Here is an 18,428-nt window from a genome sequence, read left to right on the forward strand (position 1 = left end):
AACAAGTCCAGTCGTGAAATTTCCTCCCTACTAAATATTCCACAGTCCACTGTCAGTGGGATTATAACAAAGTGGAAGTGATTGTGAACGACAGCAACTCAGCCACGAAGTGGTCGGCCACGTAAAATGACAGAGCGGTCAGTGGATGCTGAGGGGCATAGTGCACAGAGGTCACCAACTTTCTGCAGAGTCAATCACTACAGACCTCCGAACTTCATGTGGCCTTCAGATCAGCTCAAGAACAGCGTAGAGAGCTTCATGGAATGGGTTTCCATGGCCGAGCAGCTGCATCCAAGCCTTACATCACCAAGCGCAATGCAAAGCGTGGAATGCAGTGGAGTAAAGTGCCGCCACTGGACACTAGAGCAGTGGAGACGAGTTCTGTGGAGTGACCAATCACGCTTCTCCATCTCTCTGGGAATCCGATGGAGGAGTCTGAATTTGGTGGTTGCCAGGAGACGGTGCTTGTCTGACTGCATTGTGCCGAGTGTAAAGTTTGGTGGAGGGGGGATCATGGTGTGGGTTGTTTTTCAGGAGTTGGGCTCGGCCCCTTAGTTCCAGTGAAAGGAACTCTTAAAGCTTCAGCACCAAGAGATTTTGGACAATTTCCTGCTCCCAACTTTGTGGGAACAGTTTGGGGACGGCCCCTTCCTGCTCCAACATGACTGACCACCAGTGCACAAAGCAGGTCCATAAAGACGTGGATGAGCCAGTTTGGTTTGGAAGAACTTGACTGGCCTGCACAGAGTCCTGACCTCAACCCGATAGAACACCTTTGGGATGAATTAGAGTGGAGACTGTGAGCCAGGCCTTCTCGTCCAACATCAGTGTCTGACCTCACAAATGTGCTTCTGGAAGAACGGTCAGAAATTCCCATAAACACTCCTAACCCTTGTGGAAAGCCTTCCCAGAAGAGCTGAAGCTGTTATAGCTGCAAAGGGTGGGCTGACTTCATATTAAACCCTATGGATTAAGAATGGGTTGTCGCTCAAGTTCATAGGCATGTGAAGGCAGACGACTGAATACTTTTGGCAATATAGAGTACATCGTGCTCTTTGCACTGTACATTACACACTGTGCACTATTATTATACGCTGCCCACTATACAATACACGCTCTCCAATATACTTTACATGCTGTCCTGAATACATTACACACTGTTTGCAGTCCACTATGCATTACACAGTGTGCACTATACAGTGCACGCTGTCCAATATACGCACCACATTACACACTTACCACTACAATTTTGCTTTACATTATGGCCTGTGCATCATACATTAAACACTGTCTACCATACATTATTCACTACTGATTATACACAGTGTCCACATTACCTTACAGAGCTTTTACTGATTAAAACATCCTATTCCATCATTTCACACATAAACACAGAAATGTTTCAACTAATATCTTTTCAGGGAGAGCCAGGACTTCTGGGGCCTCCTGGTCCGGAAGGTCCGGCAGGACTGAGCGTGAGTTTTTAAGCCTTTTTGTAAGTTTGAGGCTTCAAATCTTTCCTCGATTCATATTACAAACCACATCTGTAATGTAGGGTTTACCGGGAAACAGAGGCTTTGCTGGAGAAACTGGACGTCCTGGACCAAAGGTAAGTTTTGTTTTTGTAATCAAAGCCCGTTTTATCAGTGCTTTCACATTGCCATTCAGGAGACAGCATGTAGCATGCACACTTAAAGTAGATGGTTCTTCAAGTGTTCTTTAGTTCTATTTAGAACCATAAGTTCCGTATAGAACCATATCATGCTTAAATGGTTCTTTGCATGGCGATTTTTGAACTCTTGAAGAACCATCCTTTTTAAGTGTGTGCAGTTAACCCAAACTGGCTGATGTCTCTGATAGGGAGATGCTGGAGAGAGAGGGCAGCCTGGGGCTCGTGGGGAGAGAGGATCAATGGTACACACTTTCATCTCTAAAGAACCACATACACTTACTTTCTTAAAGTTAATCAAAAATGGTTTTAATCTTACTTTTGCAATCATTTGCTTTCCTAACAGGGCTTTAGAGGCCACAAAGGAACTAAAGAAGAGCCTGGAGAAAGTGGTGAAAAGGTAGGTTCTGACAGATGTGCCGGTTCCTTGTAAAGATTCATGCTGCTGTGGCAGATTTAATGCATTTTCTTGTTCCCAGCTTGTCCCAGAGTCCACTTTTGGATTACTGGGTCCACTTAAAAGTGCATTGGTCAAGATTCAAGATACAATTGTACACTCATCAGGTGGATGCTTTGTTAGCTCCCTTTTGCCCTGTTCTTCAGTTGTCAGGACCCTCACAGAGCAGGTACTATTGGGGTGGTGTTGCGCAGAGCTGCTGGAGTTTTTAAACACCGCAGTGTCGCTGCTGGACTGAGAATAGTCCACCAACCAAAAATATCCAGCCGACAGCATCCTGTGACCACTGATGAAGGACTAGAGGATGACCAACACAAACTGTGCAGCAGCAGATGAGCTGTCGTCTCTGACTTTACATCTACAAGGTGGACCGACAAGGTAGGAGTGTCTAATAGAGTGGACAGTGAGTGGACACAGTGTTTAACAACTCCAGCAGCACTGCTGTGTCTGATCCACTCAGACCAGCACCACACACACTAACACACCACCACCATGTCAGTGTTACTGCAGTGCTGAGAATGATCCACCACTCAAATAGTACCTGCTCTGTGAGGGTCCATGGGGGTCCTGACCACTGAAGAACAGGGTAACAGAGTATCAGAGAAACAGATGGACTACAGTCTGTAACTGTAGAACTACAGAGTGCAGCTATACAGTAAGTGGAGCTGATGATAGACAGTGAATGTAGAAACAAGGAGGTGGTCAGAACGTTACGCCTGATCAGTGAATGTAGGTCTAATACAACTGGAAGTGTCTTACTCTTTGGATTTGCTTCGCATTCCCTCCCACCAAGACAAAGCATGTATGCATTATCCATAGAGTTCATTCAGAGTTTGTCAGCATTATCTATGACTTTTTGGTATTTCTTTTACAAGATATTATTATATTTGAGATACTTGTCAGAGAGGTTCAGAGCGGTTTGGTGTGAAATGGTTCAGGTGTCTTTACAGTGGTGGTGATGGCCACCAGGCGTCGCCATGACTACAACACAGATATACACAACACAGACATTTTATTTACCATCCAGAACCACCAGAGAACCTACACAAGTCTTCTGAGTTTATATGGAATGTTGATGATGGTGAAACTGTGATGAATCCAAAATAACAACACCCTGCATGTACCTCTACGCCATGAATAAATATATTAAAAATAGTTTTATTTACTATACATGCTGTAGGCAGCTTCAGACAGCATATTCATATCCGTTTCATGTAGGAGCTTTCTGTGAGGAGCTTTTAGAGGTGGACGTCTGGTTCCTATCACCACCACTGTGAACAGTTCTGACTCAGTAAGTTTCTTTGGCCTGACAATGTCCATTTGGGCTCAATCCCATTTGAGCCCTACCACTGAGCCCTTAGCCCTCTGTTTCGCATGTTCACATCTAGGGGTGGGGTGTCCCAATTCTTGTTGAGATAGAGGGGTGGGGTGAAGTGTCGGGGCTACATGACCCTCCAAACGGAGGTTTTTCAGAGACTCCAAATGGAGAGATATGAGAAAAAAAGAAAAGCTGGCAAGATGGAGAGCAAGAAACCAAAGAAACCCACAAATGTGAGAATTTTCTCTGTTAAAAACTTACGATGACCACTGTTTTATCTTAGTTTAATAGGGTGCTAGTGTCTCATTTCCCGTTCCACCTTAAATAGTCCAACAGTTCTGACGCCTGAAGCACCGGAATGTAACTGCTGCACCATTTAAGGTGGAACAGGAAAATTCGAACGAGAAGCTGGAGAATCTCTGACTTCAGCTTCATATCACTGAAGAATTAGTGGGGGGTTGATAATAAATAATTGCCCCCTCTTTGAAGGCGTATGATCCCTAATATGTAACTAAAGCCCAGCAGTGAGGAGCTGAACTTTCCCCTCCTCTGCTGTCCCTGCAGACGGGCAGGGTCGCCTACAGAGCAGCGCTGGTAGCTGTTAATGAAGTGATGCTCTTTTTATTTGAGGGTCTCATTTCAGAGGCAAGATCTCAACCACTGCCCTGCAACTCAGTTCCAAGGGGTGACACTTGAAAACGTAACTGTAACTTGGTGATATTACACCATCATCTAGTGATCTATATCTTCTGGCTCAGCTGATGTCGAGTTATGACGCTGAATAACATATAAAAATAATGCAGCATAATCACCATAACATGGCCAGTATCACAGAACAATTTGTCAGAAAGATCAGCGCCTCAAGTTTGAACCTTGTCGATATCAAGTAGCTGTGAGAAAGTCTGTGGCTAAATGGTTAAACAAGTCACATGACCTTTTCTGCTTCTGTGGCTCTAGGGGTCAGTGGGGCCTCCAGGATCTAAGGGTCCTCCTGGAGAGAAAGGTAGACGAGGAGCTGCTGGACCTCCAGGGGACCTAGGAAATAAAGGTCAGCTAGGGCCAAAGGTAAGTCACCAGTTCTATTTATTTATTTAGTTAGTTAGTTTGGTAGTTAGCTTGTTAGTTATTTCATTAGTTCTTTAGTTATTTCGTTAGTTCTTTAGTTATTTCGTTAGTTCTTTAGTCAGTTAGTTAGTTATTTTGTTCATTAGTTAGTTCGTTAGTTCATTAGTTCTTTAGTTAGTTAGTTATTTCGTTAGTTCTTTAGTTATTTCGTTAGTTCTTTAGTCAGTTAGTTAGTTATTTTGTTCATTAGTTAGTTCGTTAGTTCATTAGTTCTTTAGTTAGTTAGTTATTTCGTTAGTTCTTTAGTTATTTCGTTAGTTCTTTAGTCAGTTAGTTAGTTATTTTGTTCATTAGTTAGTTCGTTAGTTCATTAGTTCTTTAGTTAGTTAGTTATTTCGTTAGTTCTTTAATTATTTTGTTACTTCTTTAGTTAGTTTGTTAGTTATTTAGTTAGTTTGTTAGTTAGTTTGTTAGTAGTTAGTTCCTCAGTTAGTTAGTTTGTTAATTTCTTAGTTAGTTAATTCATTAGTTCATTAGTTTGTTAGTCTGTTTGTTCATTCGTTACTTAGTTAGTTCATTATTTCCTTAGTTTGTTAGTTAGTTAGTTTGTTAGTTCATTTGTTAGTTCATTAGTTTGTTAGTCTGTTCGTTCATTAGTTAGTTACTTAGTTCATTATTTCCGTAGTTCATTAGTTAGTTCATTAGTTTGTTTGTTCCTTAGTTAGTTCGTTCATTAGTTCATTTGTTATTTCATTAGATAGTATGTTTGTTCATTAGTTAGTTAGTTTATTTCCTTAGTTAGTTAGTTCATTAGTTCGTTAGTTAGTTTGTTATTTCCTTAGTTCATTAGTTAGTTCATTAGTTTGTTCATTCCTTAGTTAGTTAGTTAGTTAGTTAGTCAGTCAGTCAGTCAGTCAGTCAGTCAGTCAGTCAGTCAGTCAGTCAGTCAGTCATTTGCCTTTGCAGAAAATCAGGAAAACTGTAGTGAAAGGCTTTTGATCACAGAGGAGTGTTTGAGGGAATCAGTGTTTGTGTTTCTCACTAAGGGCAAGAATGGCTTTCCTGGGAAAAAAGGCAACACAGGCATGGCTGGAAAAACAGTGAGTTAAATTTGATCATCATTCATTCTTTATTTCCTTATTACATGTTAAATATTTCCTTAGTGCTCTTTGAATGTAATTCTCAATACTTATTTGATCTCCTAAAGAGCAACAGGAATACATCATCGTTAGATTATCTGTTCTAAAGACATTAGAACTATTATTGTTATTATCCTTTCTTTCCTGAAGGGAGCTCAAGGCCCAAAAGGAAAACGAGGCCCTCCTGGGGAACCAGGAAAACCTGTAAGTATCCATGTCAGAATTGCCAATTCAGAACATCAATTCAAAGCCTTACACATTATCTGATTAAAGAGATGGCATATACTTCATAATTCTGCTTAATTTTGCTTAATTTCAGGGACTTGGTGGCACGGATGGTTTGCTTGGAGTTGTTGGCAATGAAGGATATCCAGTGAGTTAATTTGTAGATTAGGCTTTATTGGCTTTATTGACTCTTCCCCATCACATTTATCACATTTTATCTGCAACCCCAGTCAGGAGTTTTGTTGTAGCTACATGGGAAAAGATCAACACAAATGGAAGTGCATTTAAAAGCGAATTTAAGAAGATAGAGAATTGAGAAAATGTCCTCAATGACCCCAGAGGGTTAACCAAAGTCTTTCATTGTAAAAAACCTGGCCTAGACCCCTCAACAAATAACATAATATTTCCAACCCCACCAGCCTCAAAAAATTCTATTTTATTCCCTCTCTCCCATTTATTTCTTACTTATTATTTAATACCCTAGAATGCATCATCACCAATAAGCAATCCGCCAGTGTTATAATTTATTTGATCTTCTCCAGTCAATTATTAAAACTAGCGTGGTCAGAGCTGTCAGTGTTCTTCTTGCATCTGCAGATCCTATTCAATCTCAGTGTAGCATTTGATCAATTGGATCACTCTTTTATTTAGTATTCTCTTTGTTAGATTTCTGAACAGGGGGTTCCTCAAGGCTCAGTCCTGAGACGATTGCTGTTCTTCTGTATACGCCCTCTCAGCCAAATTAGATGACGCCGTGGTATGTGCATGCATAAAATACATCCATCAGGCTAAAGAAGTTTAACTAAGCGCCTGATAAATTTACAGAGTCATATCCATAGCAGGCAGTGGTTAGAGATTGGGGCCTGAGTTTGATTTGTGGCTGGCTTAACTAATGCTATGGTCAATTTCCATCAAAAATGGTACTATATAGCACCAAAAAGAGCTCCACTATTGTAATGAGTTAAAGAACCCTTTTTGCTAAGACTGTAGTAACTCATCAGTAGTGATATGACTGGGGGCAGTCGTGGGCTGGAGGTTAGGAAACCGGCTCTGTCACCAGAAGGAAGAGGTCACCAGTTCGATCCCCAGCGCCGACAGTCCATGACTGAGGTGTCCTTGAGCAAGACACCTAAACCCTAACTGCTCCCCAGGTGCTGTGATTAGGGCTGCCCACCGCTCCGGGCAAGTGTGTTCACTGCCCCCTAGTGTGCTCACTGGTGTATATGTGATGTTTCACTTCATGGATGGGTTAAATGCGGAGGTGAAATTTCGCCATTTGTGGGACTAATAAGGGTCACTTAACGTACTCATCAATATCCATTTACAGGGTGGTCCTGGACATAGAGGACCCCCAGGAAGACCTGGACAGCCTGGCAGTCCAGTGAGTGGGTGAATGTTTTTAAAGCTAATTGTCCAAAATAGATAAATATTTTATTTATTGTGTAATGTATAAAACTAATGCGCAGGGCCCTGCTGGAGCTCCTGGGATACAGGGAAAGCAGGGAGTGCCTGGACCCAAGGTACACAAACATGCCACATGCAAATTAAGCATTTGTAATTATGTCAGCCAAAGTTTCATCGTGTGTGAACTTTCTCTGCAGGGTTCCTCTGGAGACACAGGAGAACCTGGCCCTCCAGGGCCAGTCGGACCAAAGGTAGATTGTAATGAAAGCTGAGAACATAATCATAACTAAATCAAAACTTATTTCATACATACAGCAAATTCAGATTGTGTGTCATTTTTAATGTAGGGCATTCCTGGTCTTAGAGGTGAGAAAGGAAGCACTGGTCCTCTAGGGCCAAAGGTACCATCTGCTTTTCTTCAGCAAATCTAAAGCTTATTTGATTGCAGTATTGAATCCACTCTGTAGGTTGACAGTTTATTGTCAAATCGCTTTGTATTCAGGGATTTCCTGGTACTAGTGGCATGCAGGGATGTGTTGGACCACAAGGACAGAAGGTATTTGTTTATCATTAAGCATGTCATATGCTTCGCTGCTGGCTTTACTAAGGTTTACTTTCAATGTCAATCTCTTTTGGAAGGGGAAACAAGGTGTGTTAGGACCTGTGGGCCCACCAGGGCCAAAAGGAGAACAGGTAATCAAACTTATGCACTGTTGTGAGTAGCAATTAGGATGCTTTCTGCATTTCTCAGTTGTTTTTGCTGTTTCAGGGTGATGTGGGCTTCCGTGGGCCTCCAGGCTGGCCAGGATTCCCCGGTGTTCCTGTGAGTCACTTGGTGAAATAAGCAGTCTCGTTCATTTTCAGCATGATTGAACTGGTCTAATAAAAGTCCTGTTTTTCCTTCACAGGGTCTTTTTGGAAAGAAGGTTAGCGTGGTCCCACTAAGGAGGAGGTTTTTCCTTTTATTTTGCTTTAAAATAATCTTGATAATCAGTTTTGTGTTTCTACCAATGAAACACAATATGGACCACAAAATGTTAGTTGAGTGTACATGACTGGACAACAAGTGCAACACTGCAGACCCATATGGAGTGTTGTTGGTTCACTGCTTGTACCCGATTTCCAGTAAATGTAGTGATGTTAGACATGAATCCTACATTACACAAACTACTGTACATTATCTGCTGTGGCCATGGGTGTGAGGTCAGAAGCCCTTCATTTATTTCCTTTCCAGTCCATTTGTCAGGAGATATTTGTGAGATTAGATATAAGACAGTCCACTTGCATAAGAAAAGTGAGAAAGGAATTTCCAAAACTGATTATAAGCTACAGAGAAAATGAGACCGATTACAGATTCAGTCTGAGGTGTTTATATGAACACTCTGTTCAAAACTCTGTTTCCTCAATCTGATGAAAATCTTCATTTACATGTGCCACTACAAATAATCTGATCCAAAATGACGCACATGTGTGGAGAACCACTTAACATTAAACATTACCATGACAGCAAACATCACGGGAAGTCCAGTCCGAGTGAGATGAGTTTCCAGTTGGCCTGCTTGAGTTTTCAATTGCTTAAATTGAAATTGAATTAATTAAAATGATGTCAGACTCAGGAAAATATCCTTCACATGTCCTTATTAAAGTAGGCTGAGAGGAAGACGTCGTGTTCTGAGACACATAAGCTGGACCACCGCTGTCTTTTATGAGTTTATGAATTCTCTGTTTTCACTATGACGTGATGCACATGCACAAAACGTACTTACATGTTCTGATAGGGAATGTAATCAGATACAGGCATTTACACGGATATTATGCTTCTATTTAACGGATTACAGGATTACCCACTTCGTTCAATCGGATAGAAACTGTATTGCAAATGGCTTCAATCAGACTAGACTATTCCAATTGAGGTGTTTTCATGTATGTATTCTATTCCGATTGAGCCATTAGTTGGATTATTAACAGATTATTAGGCTGCATGTAAATGTTGATACTGAAAAATAGAAAAATTGTACTTAATGGCATTTTGACTGGAAATTAAATAAATGACAGGTTGTCTCTGACTGTTTCACAGCACTGTATCAGTTCTGCAGAAAGTCCTTAATGCTGATCTAAACTTCATCACCTTAAACAGGGAATGAAGGGCGTTGGAGGATTACCTGGACCAAAGGGGGAGAGAGGAAAGAAAGGAGAACCGGTATGCAGGACAATCTGTTTGAGACAAACTCATAGTAAAAGTTAATAGGACTTCAATGTAATTGACATTTTGCTGATGGTGTACCGATCCCATCATGTTCTGTTAAGGGGAAACCTGGTGCTCCTGGCTCACGGAAACCACTACAACACATTCTACCAATGAAACACAAAAGTGGATCACAAAAAGTTAGTATGCGCTCAATCAAAGAAATGTGGTCCGTCACTGATGTTTAGGTTGGATTCACACTTGTCGAATCCTTTCCCCCCTTCAGAAAACCAAGGTAAAGTCTTTGAGAACGCTCAGAACTCGGAGCTCTGTTGAGTCTGTTGAGGGAAGTCCATTAGAGCAGATCGGCTGGCCTCAGGGAACCATGGACAGCCCCGCCACCACCTGCAGAGAGTTAGGGCTTATTTATCCCCACTTCACTGATGGTAAGTGTGAAAGTTTCCTTAAAAACAGACATGAATATACCTACACTTTGGACAGGAGGCCTGGTCGGTGGACACCATTTAGGCAAGATCGTGGAAAATTTTGTAGAAGACTTTAAAGGGGTTTTTGATGTCACAGTGAAGCAAACACATCTTTTTTTCAGTCTGTTTCTTATGCTGCTTTGTCCTGCATGGCACCAGCTTGACTTGACTTGGCTCAGCTCGACTCGACCAGCTTCTTTGTTTTGTACTGTATATATAGCACCCCCTCAGTGTAGCTTGTCATCATAGTGACGCCAAATGAAACTGCCAAGACATGAAAGAGATATTTTATTCAGAAAAGGTTGAAGGCAGAGAGACAAAAGACAGTTGAAAAACCAGGATAGTTAGGGGAAAACAGCATCGGAGTTCAGACGATTCTGCTTGCTACGCAAAAAAGTTGCGACGGGGGCCTGTTTACCGCTGTGTTTTATCACCTCTTTTAACAGCACTCTCTAAGTGTTTGGGAGCTGAGGATACACTGCTGTAGTTTTGAAAGTGAAATGTTTCCTGGTCTTGTTTGATACAGGATTTCAGCTGCTCATCAATTTGGGTTTGTCATTATTTTTCTTTTCATTATGTGCCAAATGTCCTCAGTGGTGACAGGTCTGGACTGCAGGCAGGTCAGTTTAGCACCTGGACTCTTAATACGGAGCAATGCTGCTGTAGACCGTGCAGAATGTGTTTTGACACTGTCTTGCTGAAATAATCAAGACCTTCCCTGAAAAAGACGTCGTCTGGACGGCAGCAGATGTTGCCAAAACATGTATATATCATTCAGCATTAATGATACCATCACAGATGTGCAGGTCACTCATGCCATGTGCACTAATGTCCTCCTAAACCATCATGAATACTGGCTTTTGAACTGTGCACTGATAACAAGCCAAGTGGTCTTTAGCCCAGAAGACACAGTGTCCATGATTTCCAAAACAAATTGAATTTAGTCCCATTTGTCTCTGTGTTTGCACACTGTGAAATTAGACCTCTGCATTTAACCCCTCCATGCAGTGAAACACCCACATACATGCACACTAGTGAACGCTAGGGGGCAGTGAGCAAACTTGCCCGGAGCAGTGGGCAACCCTGTCCATGGCGCCCAATGAGGGGTTAGGGGCCTTCCTCAAGGGCACTTTAGTCATGGACTGTCAGCCAAGGTGATCGAACCGGCGACCTTTCGGTCACAGAGCTGGTTCCCTAACCTCCAGCCCACGACTCTCCCCCATGTTGATTCATCAGACCACAGGTCACTTTTCCACTTCCCCTGAGTCCATTTTAAATGAGCTCAGGCCCAGAGAAGGTGGCAGCGTTTCTGGATCCTGTTTATATCTGGTTTCTTCTTTGTGTTTTAGAGGTTAACAGCGTTTGTGGATGCAGTGATGAACTGTGTTCACAGACAATAGTTTACAGAAGTGTTTCTGAGCCCATGCAGTGATTTCCACTACAGAATCATGTCTGTTTTTAATGCAGTGCTGCCTGAGGCCCCAAAGATCACGGCCAGCAGATACTGGCTTTCAGCCTCGTCCCTCACAGACAGAGATTTCTCCAGATTCTCTGAGTCTTTAATGATATTCTGTACCGTAGACGATGAAAAGCAGAAGCTCTTTGCTGTTTTATGTTGAGTGACGTTGTTCTTGAATTATTGCACTTTTTGATGGTGCAGTCTTTCACAGAGTGGTGACCCCCCTCCACCTCATTTCTGAAAGACTCCGCCTCTCTGAGATGCTCTTTTACACCCAATCAAGTTACTGACCTGTTGCCAATCAACTACCAGGTGTTTCAAGTTCAAAACGAGCAAATATTTTTCAGAAAACAAAAGGACTCAGTTTCAACATTTGATGTTGTCTTTGTGCTTTTTCAATGAAACCTAGAGTTTAAATGTTTCGCACATTCATTGCATTTTATTTTTCTTTACAGTTTGCACAGCGTCCCAACTTTTTTTGGAAACTTGCTTATACACTTTGACTTGTATGTATTAGATAATAATCATTATTAATAAACCATAATTAATGATTCTATTTCTACAATTCTGCTTATTTATTGGTTCATTTGTATGTCAGTCAATGGTTAATCATTCAAATGGAAGCATTTTCTAATGCATGTATAACTATTAACAAAATTATTAACAATCATTAGCAAACAGTTAGATAATTAAAAGTCAGTGTTTATTCATTTTAGTAGAACTTCTCTCCATGTTCATCATTCTGGACACATCTAGCATTCATACATTTCTGTTTGTACTGATTTGTACTGATTGAAACCTGTAAGAATATATTATTAGAATCCGTTATTAGAATATTTAGATATTAGGTCAGAATCCTTTAATGCAGGAAACGCAGGAAAAACAGAGCCGATGATAAATTAAGTACCTTTATTTAAATTGGCTGGGTTCCAGACACTTATTTGTATGTTTATTGATGAGTTTCTTAATGAAGCTTGAGCCTTTAGGCGTGTCAGTTGTTGTGCACTTCACATTTGCTATTTCTGTGGAAATCAATATTGTGATTGGAATATTTTATCTGCATGTTGGGAATGGCCTCTTATTTATATGTACTTCCTGCCTGTCCTCGCAGGCCCTTATTATGTGGACCCTAATCAGGGCTGTCCCTTCGATGCCCTGCGTGTGTTCTGCAACTTCAGTGCTGGAGGCCTCACCTGTGTCTCACCTGTCCACTCACAGGTAAGAGAGAGAGTGCACTGCTGCACAGAGACATACCCACCAGTCAATCAATGACTGACCACAAGGGGGCTCCATATCAACACCTTCTCTTTTCTGTTGCAGACTGCACCATGCATACACCGATCAGACATAACATACTGACCACCTCCTTGTTTCTTCACTCACTGTCCACTTTATCAGCTCCACTTACTGTATAGCTGCACTCTGTAGTTCTACAGTTACAGACTGTAGTCCATCTGTTTCTCTGATACTCTGTTACCCTGTTCTTCAGTGGTCAGGACCCCCATGGACCCTCACAGAGCAGGTACTATTTGGGTGGTGGGTCAAATACAAACTACAGGAACTACAAAGTGCTCCTATACAGTAAGTGGAGCTGATAAAGTGGACAATAAGCAAAGAAACAAGGAGGCGGTCAGAATGTTGTGCCTGATCAGTGTATAATAATAATAATAAGAAGAAGAAGCAGAAGAACAGTAATGCTGTATATATGAAACTATTGTATATGAGGTATATATGTGAAGACACCTGCCCCGCTTCATTTACTGGCCATTTTACACAGGAATAATGAAAAATAAGATCCTGCAAATACTAATCACCCCGAGTTTGTAAGCGTATGCTTCAGTGTTTATGTTTTGCAGATGCTTTCGTTTCTACATACACAGTTTTTAAGACTTCCTTTCTGAGACTCCAGAGGAATTTTCCACTTTTCACCAAACATGTTGACAATTATTCCCGACCTTTTGCAACTTGCGACCCACACAGCTGACCACAAAAGCTTCAGCGGCCCACAAGAACATTTAACTGGTACTAAATGTAATTAAATATGGTCCAGTAATCCATGTAGCTTACCAAATTTCACTCAACTGTATAACTGCACAGCATAATAAACAGCAGAAAATTCCGAAATTGGTCTATTTGTAGCCATTTGTTCACGATGGATGAATTCCAAAGTGATTAGAAAGAGGAATGTTTTCCACTGACTTGAGCTGAATAAACTGTATGACCTTGTCTAGCTGGTGTATCTGGACTCTGACTGTTTAGGTATTTATCATGTTTTATTTTTTCAAACGTTAATATTTGTCAGGTGTAAAATGACTGCTTTGGTTAAATCTTTCTAAATTATTTTGTGATGTCTTGCATGAAGAACAAAACATGCTGGTGGCCTCCTAGCAGTACCACAGCAGCCCACTGGGGGGCCACAGCCCAAGCACAACCCCTGCATTGGAAAAACACAGTCACCGAAATATCGCTTGCAGCTTTTCTGTTACGATGTTATGATGCTGGAGATCACTCGTATATATGAAACCATGCTTATGTGCCTCTGATTGTTCTAGATTGAGGGAGAATGGCCTGCAGTGAAGGGAAAGAACACGAAATGGTTCAGCGAAATTCAGAATGGCTTCAAGGTAAAAACACCCACTCTGATGCTTAGAATAGTGGCCCTTATTAGTCCCACAACAGGGAAATATCACCTCCTCACTGCATCCGTGAAGTGAAACACCACATACACACTAGGGAGCAGTGAGCACTCTTGCCCCGAGCGGTGGGCAGCCCTATCCACAGTGCCCAGGGAGCAGTTGGGGGTTAGGTGTCTTGCTCAAGGGCACATCAGTCGGCCGAGGGGATCAAACCGACCTCCTTCCGGTCACAGGGCTGGTTCCCTGACCTCCAGCCCATGACATTTTCTACATACAGTGACACTGAGGTCTTTAAAACTCCAGCAGCACTGCTGCGTCTGATTCACTCACACCAGCACAACACAGACCGCTCTGTGAGGGTCCATGGGGGTCCTGACCCTTGAAGAACAGGGTATACAGAGAAACAGATGGACTACAGTCTGTAACTGTAGAACTACAGAGTGAAACTATATGGTCAGTGGAGCTGATAAAGTGGACAGTGGGTGTAGAAACAAGGAGCTGGGTTTAATGTTGTGAGTGATCAGTATATGTACAATGTAAATATCAGTCAGTTATGAAATATATTCTGTGGTTTTCTTCATCGCTGTGTTCCAAATATGACGTGGTATCAGCTTCACAGGCTTTACTGTTATGCTGCTGTTTGTTGTTTATTGCTGAATATTCATTAGTTTTGTAATAGAGGCGCTTTAATGACGGGACTGCTCTGTGTCCCAGTTTGAATATGCAGGTCTTGACGTTGTCCAGCTGAGGTTTCTGCGTTTACACACTAACTCTGCCTCTCAGCGGATGACCATATCCTGTCCTGCCAGTGCCAACCTGAGAGCCCGTCTGACAAACACGGCCAGCGTGATTCACCTCCTGGGAGACTCAGCCAGTGAGATCGGATCTGCACACGCCAGCATATCAACACATGGCTGTGAGGTAATGTTTAAACAGCCTCAGTGTCCATTCAGTATGATTTACTCAATAGACGTTCAGCTGCGCATTCACACCACTGCACACAATGTGGCATTCAGTCCACTCTGAGTCTCCGCTGACTCTTTTCTCTCCTCTGTTTCTCCACTGAACCTTTTCTGTCTCTTCTGTTTCTCTACTGACTCTTTTCTGTTTCCTCTGTTTCTCCACTGAACCTTTTCTGTCTCTTCTGTTTCTCTACTGACTCTTTTCTGTTTCCTCTGTTTCTCCACTGAACCTTTTCTGTCTCTTCTGTTTCTCTACTGACTCTTTTCTGTTTCCTCTATTTCTCCACTGAACCTTTTCTGTCTCTTCTGTTTCTCTACTGACTCTTTTCTGTTTCCTCTGTTTCTCCACTGAACCTTTTCTGTCTCTTCTGTTTCTCTACTGACTCTTTTCTGTTTCCTCTATTTCTCCACTGAACCTTTTCTGTCTCTTGTTTCTCCACTGAACCTTTTCTGTCTCTTGTTTCTCCACTGAACCTTTTCTGTCTCTTGTTTCTCCACTGAACCTTTTCTGTCTCTTGTTTCTCCACTGAAACTTTTCTGTCTCTTCTGTTTCTCTACTGACTCTTTTCTGTTTCCTCTGTTTCTCCACTGACTCTTTTCTGTCTCCTCTGTTTCTCCACTGACTCTTTTCTGTCTCTTCTGTTTCTCCACTGAACCTTTTCTGTCTCTTCGGTTTCTCTACTGACTCTTTTCTGTCTCTTCGGTTTCTCCACTGACTCTTTTCTGTCTCTTCTCTTTCTCCACTGACTCTTTTCTGTCTCTTCTGTTTCTCCACTGAACCTTTTCTGTCTCTTCTGTTTCTCCATTGACTCTTTTCTGTCTCTTCTCTGTTTTTCTACTCTGAAGGTGTTGTTCTGCTCTGTTAATATGAAGGTTTTGCTATCAGGAAAGTTTTATTGTGTAATAAAGTTAATAAAGTTAATATGTACAGTTCGGAGTTTCTCACCTGTTTCACTGTTTGACAGGTGCAGGTGCAGGTGAGAGTGATAGGAAGTTCTGAAATGGAGCTGCTGCCAATCAGAGACTTCCGCATGGTGGGCGGCAACAAAAGCTGGGAGAAAAACCTCAGAGCAGAGCTTGGACCGCTGTGCTTTTTATAGCATTCTCCGCACTCCCACTGAGAGACAGGACTTCAGGGAAAATCTGACATTCCTGTAGAGTTTATTCCTCGTATAGTTGCTTGACTGTTTAATATTTTACTGAACATTGATTGATTTAATCTATTCTGTGTTTTCTGCCTCTTCTGTTTTCTCTGACTCTTTTCTGCCTCTTCTGTGTCTCCATTCACTCTTATCTGCCACTTCTGTGTCTTCACTCACTCTTATCTGCCACTTCTGTGTCTCCGCTCACTCTTATCTGCCTCTTCTGTGTCTCCGCTCACTCTTATCTGCCTCTTCTGTGTCTCCGCTCACTCTTATCTGCCACTTCTGTGTCTCCGCTCACTCTTATCTGCCTCTTCTGTGTCTCCACTCACTCTTATCTGCCACTTCTGTGTCTTCGCTCACTCTTATCTGCCTCTTCTGTGTCTCCGCTCACTCTTATCTGCCTCTTCTGTGTCTCCTCTCACTCTTATCTGCCTCTTCTGTGTCTCCACTCACTCTTATCTGCCACTTCTGTGTCTCCACTCACTCTTATCTGCCTCTTCTGTGTCTCCGCTCACTCTTATCTGCCTCTTCTGTGTCTCCGCTCACTCTTATCTGCCACTTCTGTGTCTCCACTCACTCTTATCTGCCTCTTCTGTGTCTCCACTCACTCTTATCTGCCTCTTCTGTTTTCTCTGACTCTTTTCTGCCTCTTCTGTGTCTCCACTCACTCTTATCTGCCACTTCTGTGTCTTCACTCACTCTTATCTGCCACTTCTGTGTCTCCGCTCACTCTTATCTGCCTCTTCTGTGTCTCCGCTCACTCTTATCTGCCACTTCTGTGTCTCCACTCACTCTTATCTGCCTCTTCTGTGTCTCCACTCACTCTTATCTGTCTCTTCTGTGTCTCCACTCACTCTTATCTGCCACTTCTGTGTCTTCGCTCACTCTTATCTGCCTCTTCTGTGTCTCCGCTCACTCTTATCTGCCTCTTCTGTGTCTCCTCTCACTCTTATCTGCCACTTCTGTGTCTTCACTCACTCTTTTCTGCTTCTTCTGTGTCTCCGCTCACTCTTATCTGCCTCTTCTGTGTCTCCGCTCACTCTTATCTGCCTCTTCTGTGTCTCCTCTCACTCTTATCTGCCACTTCTGTGTCTTCACTCACTCTTTTCTGCTTCTTCTGTGTCTCCACTCACTCTTATCTGCCTCTTCTGTGTCTCCGCTCACTCTTATCTGCCTCTTCTGTGTCTCCGCTCACTCTTATCTGCCTCTTCTGTTTTCTCTGTTGACTCTTACCTGCCTCTTCTGTGTCTCGGCTCACTCTTATCTGCCACTTCTGTGTCTCTGCTCACTCTTATCTGCCTCTTCTGTGTCTCCGCTCACTTTTCTGCTTCTTTTGTGTCTCCGCTCACTCTTATTTGCCACTCCCGTGTCTCCACTTACTCTTTTCTGCCTCTTCTGCATCTCCCCTGACTCTTTTCTCTCTTCTGTTTCTTTGCTGTCTCTTTCTCTCTTGTTTCTCTGCTGGCTCTTTTCTGCCTCTTCTGTGTCTCCCCTGACTCTTTTCTCTCTTCTGTGTCTCCACTGACTCTTTTCTCTATTGTTTCTTTGCTGACTCTATTCCCTCTTCTGTTTTTCTGCTGACTCTTTTTTGACTCTTCGTTGTCTCCCCTGACTCTTTTCTCTCTTGTGTGTCCCCCCTGACCCTTTTTTGCCTCTTCTGTGTCTCCCCTGGCTCTTTTCTCTCTTGTGTGTCTCCCCTGACTCTTTTCTCTCTTCTGTGTCTCCCCTGACCCTTAGTCAGGGACTAAGCTCAAAGGCTTAGTTCCAGTGTGGCTTCTTCTTCATGCTGCAAAAGGCCACAAGGTGGCGTAAGACAAGATCAGAGCGAAACCTGTTTCGTGTAGTTTCTCTTGGAGAATACAGTTCGTCTCGTTGATGATTTAAAGTGAACGTGTACTTTGCGTTTATGGTGGAGTTCATTACTGAAGCATTACAGAAGCAGTTACTCAGCCTGTTATCAGCTTGTTGGTGTAATTTTTAAATGTTTATATATGAGTTTCTTTGTTTTTGTGTATTCATCCAAAAAGAGTTATTTGCTGGTTTTGAATTGTAACATTTTTCTATCAAAGGTTTGATTAAAAATGGATTAAAAATTTTTTGCAAGTCTGAAAAAAATATATTTTTCTGTGAATAAAATAAACCAAACGGGCTGGGAGTCGAATTTTACCCTTTTTTTAAAGAAAGCTGTGATGTAGAAGTGATTTATGTAATAAACATAAATATACTGCAAAACTCAATAAAGCTCAGATGACAATTTATAAAGAGAATATATACTGTGA

At 42.2% G+C, this 18,428-nt stretch overlaps 1 protein-coding gene across 2 annotated transcripts in view; it reads left to right on the forward strand.

Moving 5' to 3' along the window:
- si:dkey-21p1.3 (collagen alpha-1(I) chain) overlaps positions 1–18,183 on the forward strand; it is a 63,867-nt gene extending 45,684 nt beyond the window's left edge. The window contains exons 43-66 of one of the 2 annotated variants that reach the window (XM_037535710.1): positions 1,422–1,475; positions 1,556–1,609; positions 1,861–1,914; positions 2,016–2,069; positions 4,402–4,509; positions 5,556–5,609; positions 5,799–5,852; positions 5,968–6,021; positions 7,201–7,254; positions 7,340–7,393; positions 7,475–7,528; positions 7,625–7,678; positions 7,780–7,833; positions 7,917–7,970; positions 8,047–8,100; positions 8,186–8,203; positions 9,415–9,477; positions 9,585–9,662; positions 9,749–9,908; positions 12,518–12,624; positions 13,959–14,030; positions 14,757–14,963; positions 15,970–15,981; positions 17,887–18,183. In XM_037535710.1, the coding sequence (XP_037391607.1) occupies positions 1,422–1,475; positions 1,556–1,609; positions 1,861–1,914; positions 2,016–2,069; positions 4,402–4,509; positions 5,556–5,609; positions 5,799–5,852; positions 5,968–6,021; positions 7,201–7,254; positions 7,340–7,393; positions 7,475–7,528; positions 7,625–7,678; positions 7,780–7,833; positions 7,917–7,970; positions 8,047–8,100; positions 8,186–8,203; positions 9,415–9,477; positions 9,585–9,662; positions 9,749–9,908; positions 12,518–12,624; positions 13,959–14,030; positions 14,757–14,963; positions 15,970–15,981; positions 17,887–17,961 (1,656 nt within the window). In that variant the 3' untranslated portion in view covers positions 17,962–18,183. Of the gene's footprint in view, positions 1–1,421; positions 1,476–1,555; positions 1,610–1,860; positions 1,915–2,015; positions 2,070–4,401; positions 4,510–5,555; positions 5,610–5,798; positions 5,853–5,967; positions 6,022–7,200; positions 7,255–7,339; positions 7,394–7,474; positions 7,529–7,624; positions 7,679–7,779; positions 7,834–7,916; positions 7,971–8,046; positions 8,101–8,185; positions 8,204–9,414; positions 9,478–9,584; positions 9,663–9,748; positions 9,909–12,517; positions 12,625–13,958; positions 14,031–14,756; positions 14,964–15,969 lie in introns of both variants that reach the window. The other variant, XM_037535711.1, reaches the window with a different exon arrangement.
- The last annotated feature ends 245 nt before the right edge of the window (positions 18,184–18,428 follow it).

This window comes from Pygocentrus nattereri, chromosome 28 (assembly GCF_015220715.1).
Source record: "Pygocentrus nattereri isolate fPygNat1 chromosome 28, fPygNat1.pri, whole genome shotgun sequence".
NCBI lineage: Eukaryota > Metazoa > Chordata > Actinopteri > Characiformes > Serrasalmidae > Pygocentrus > Pygocentrus nattereri.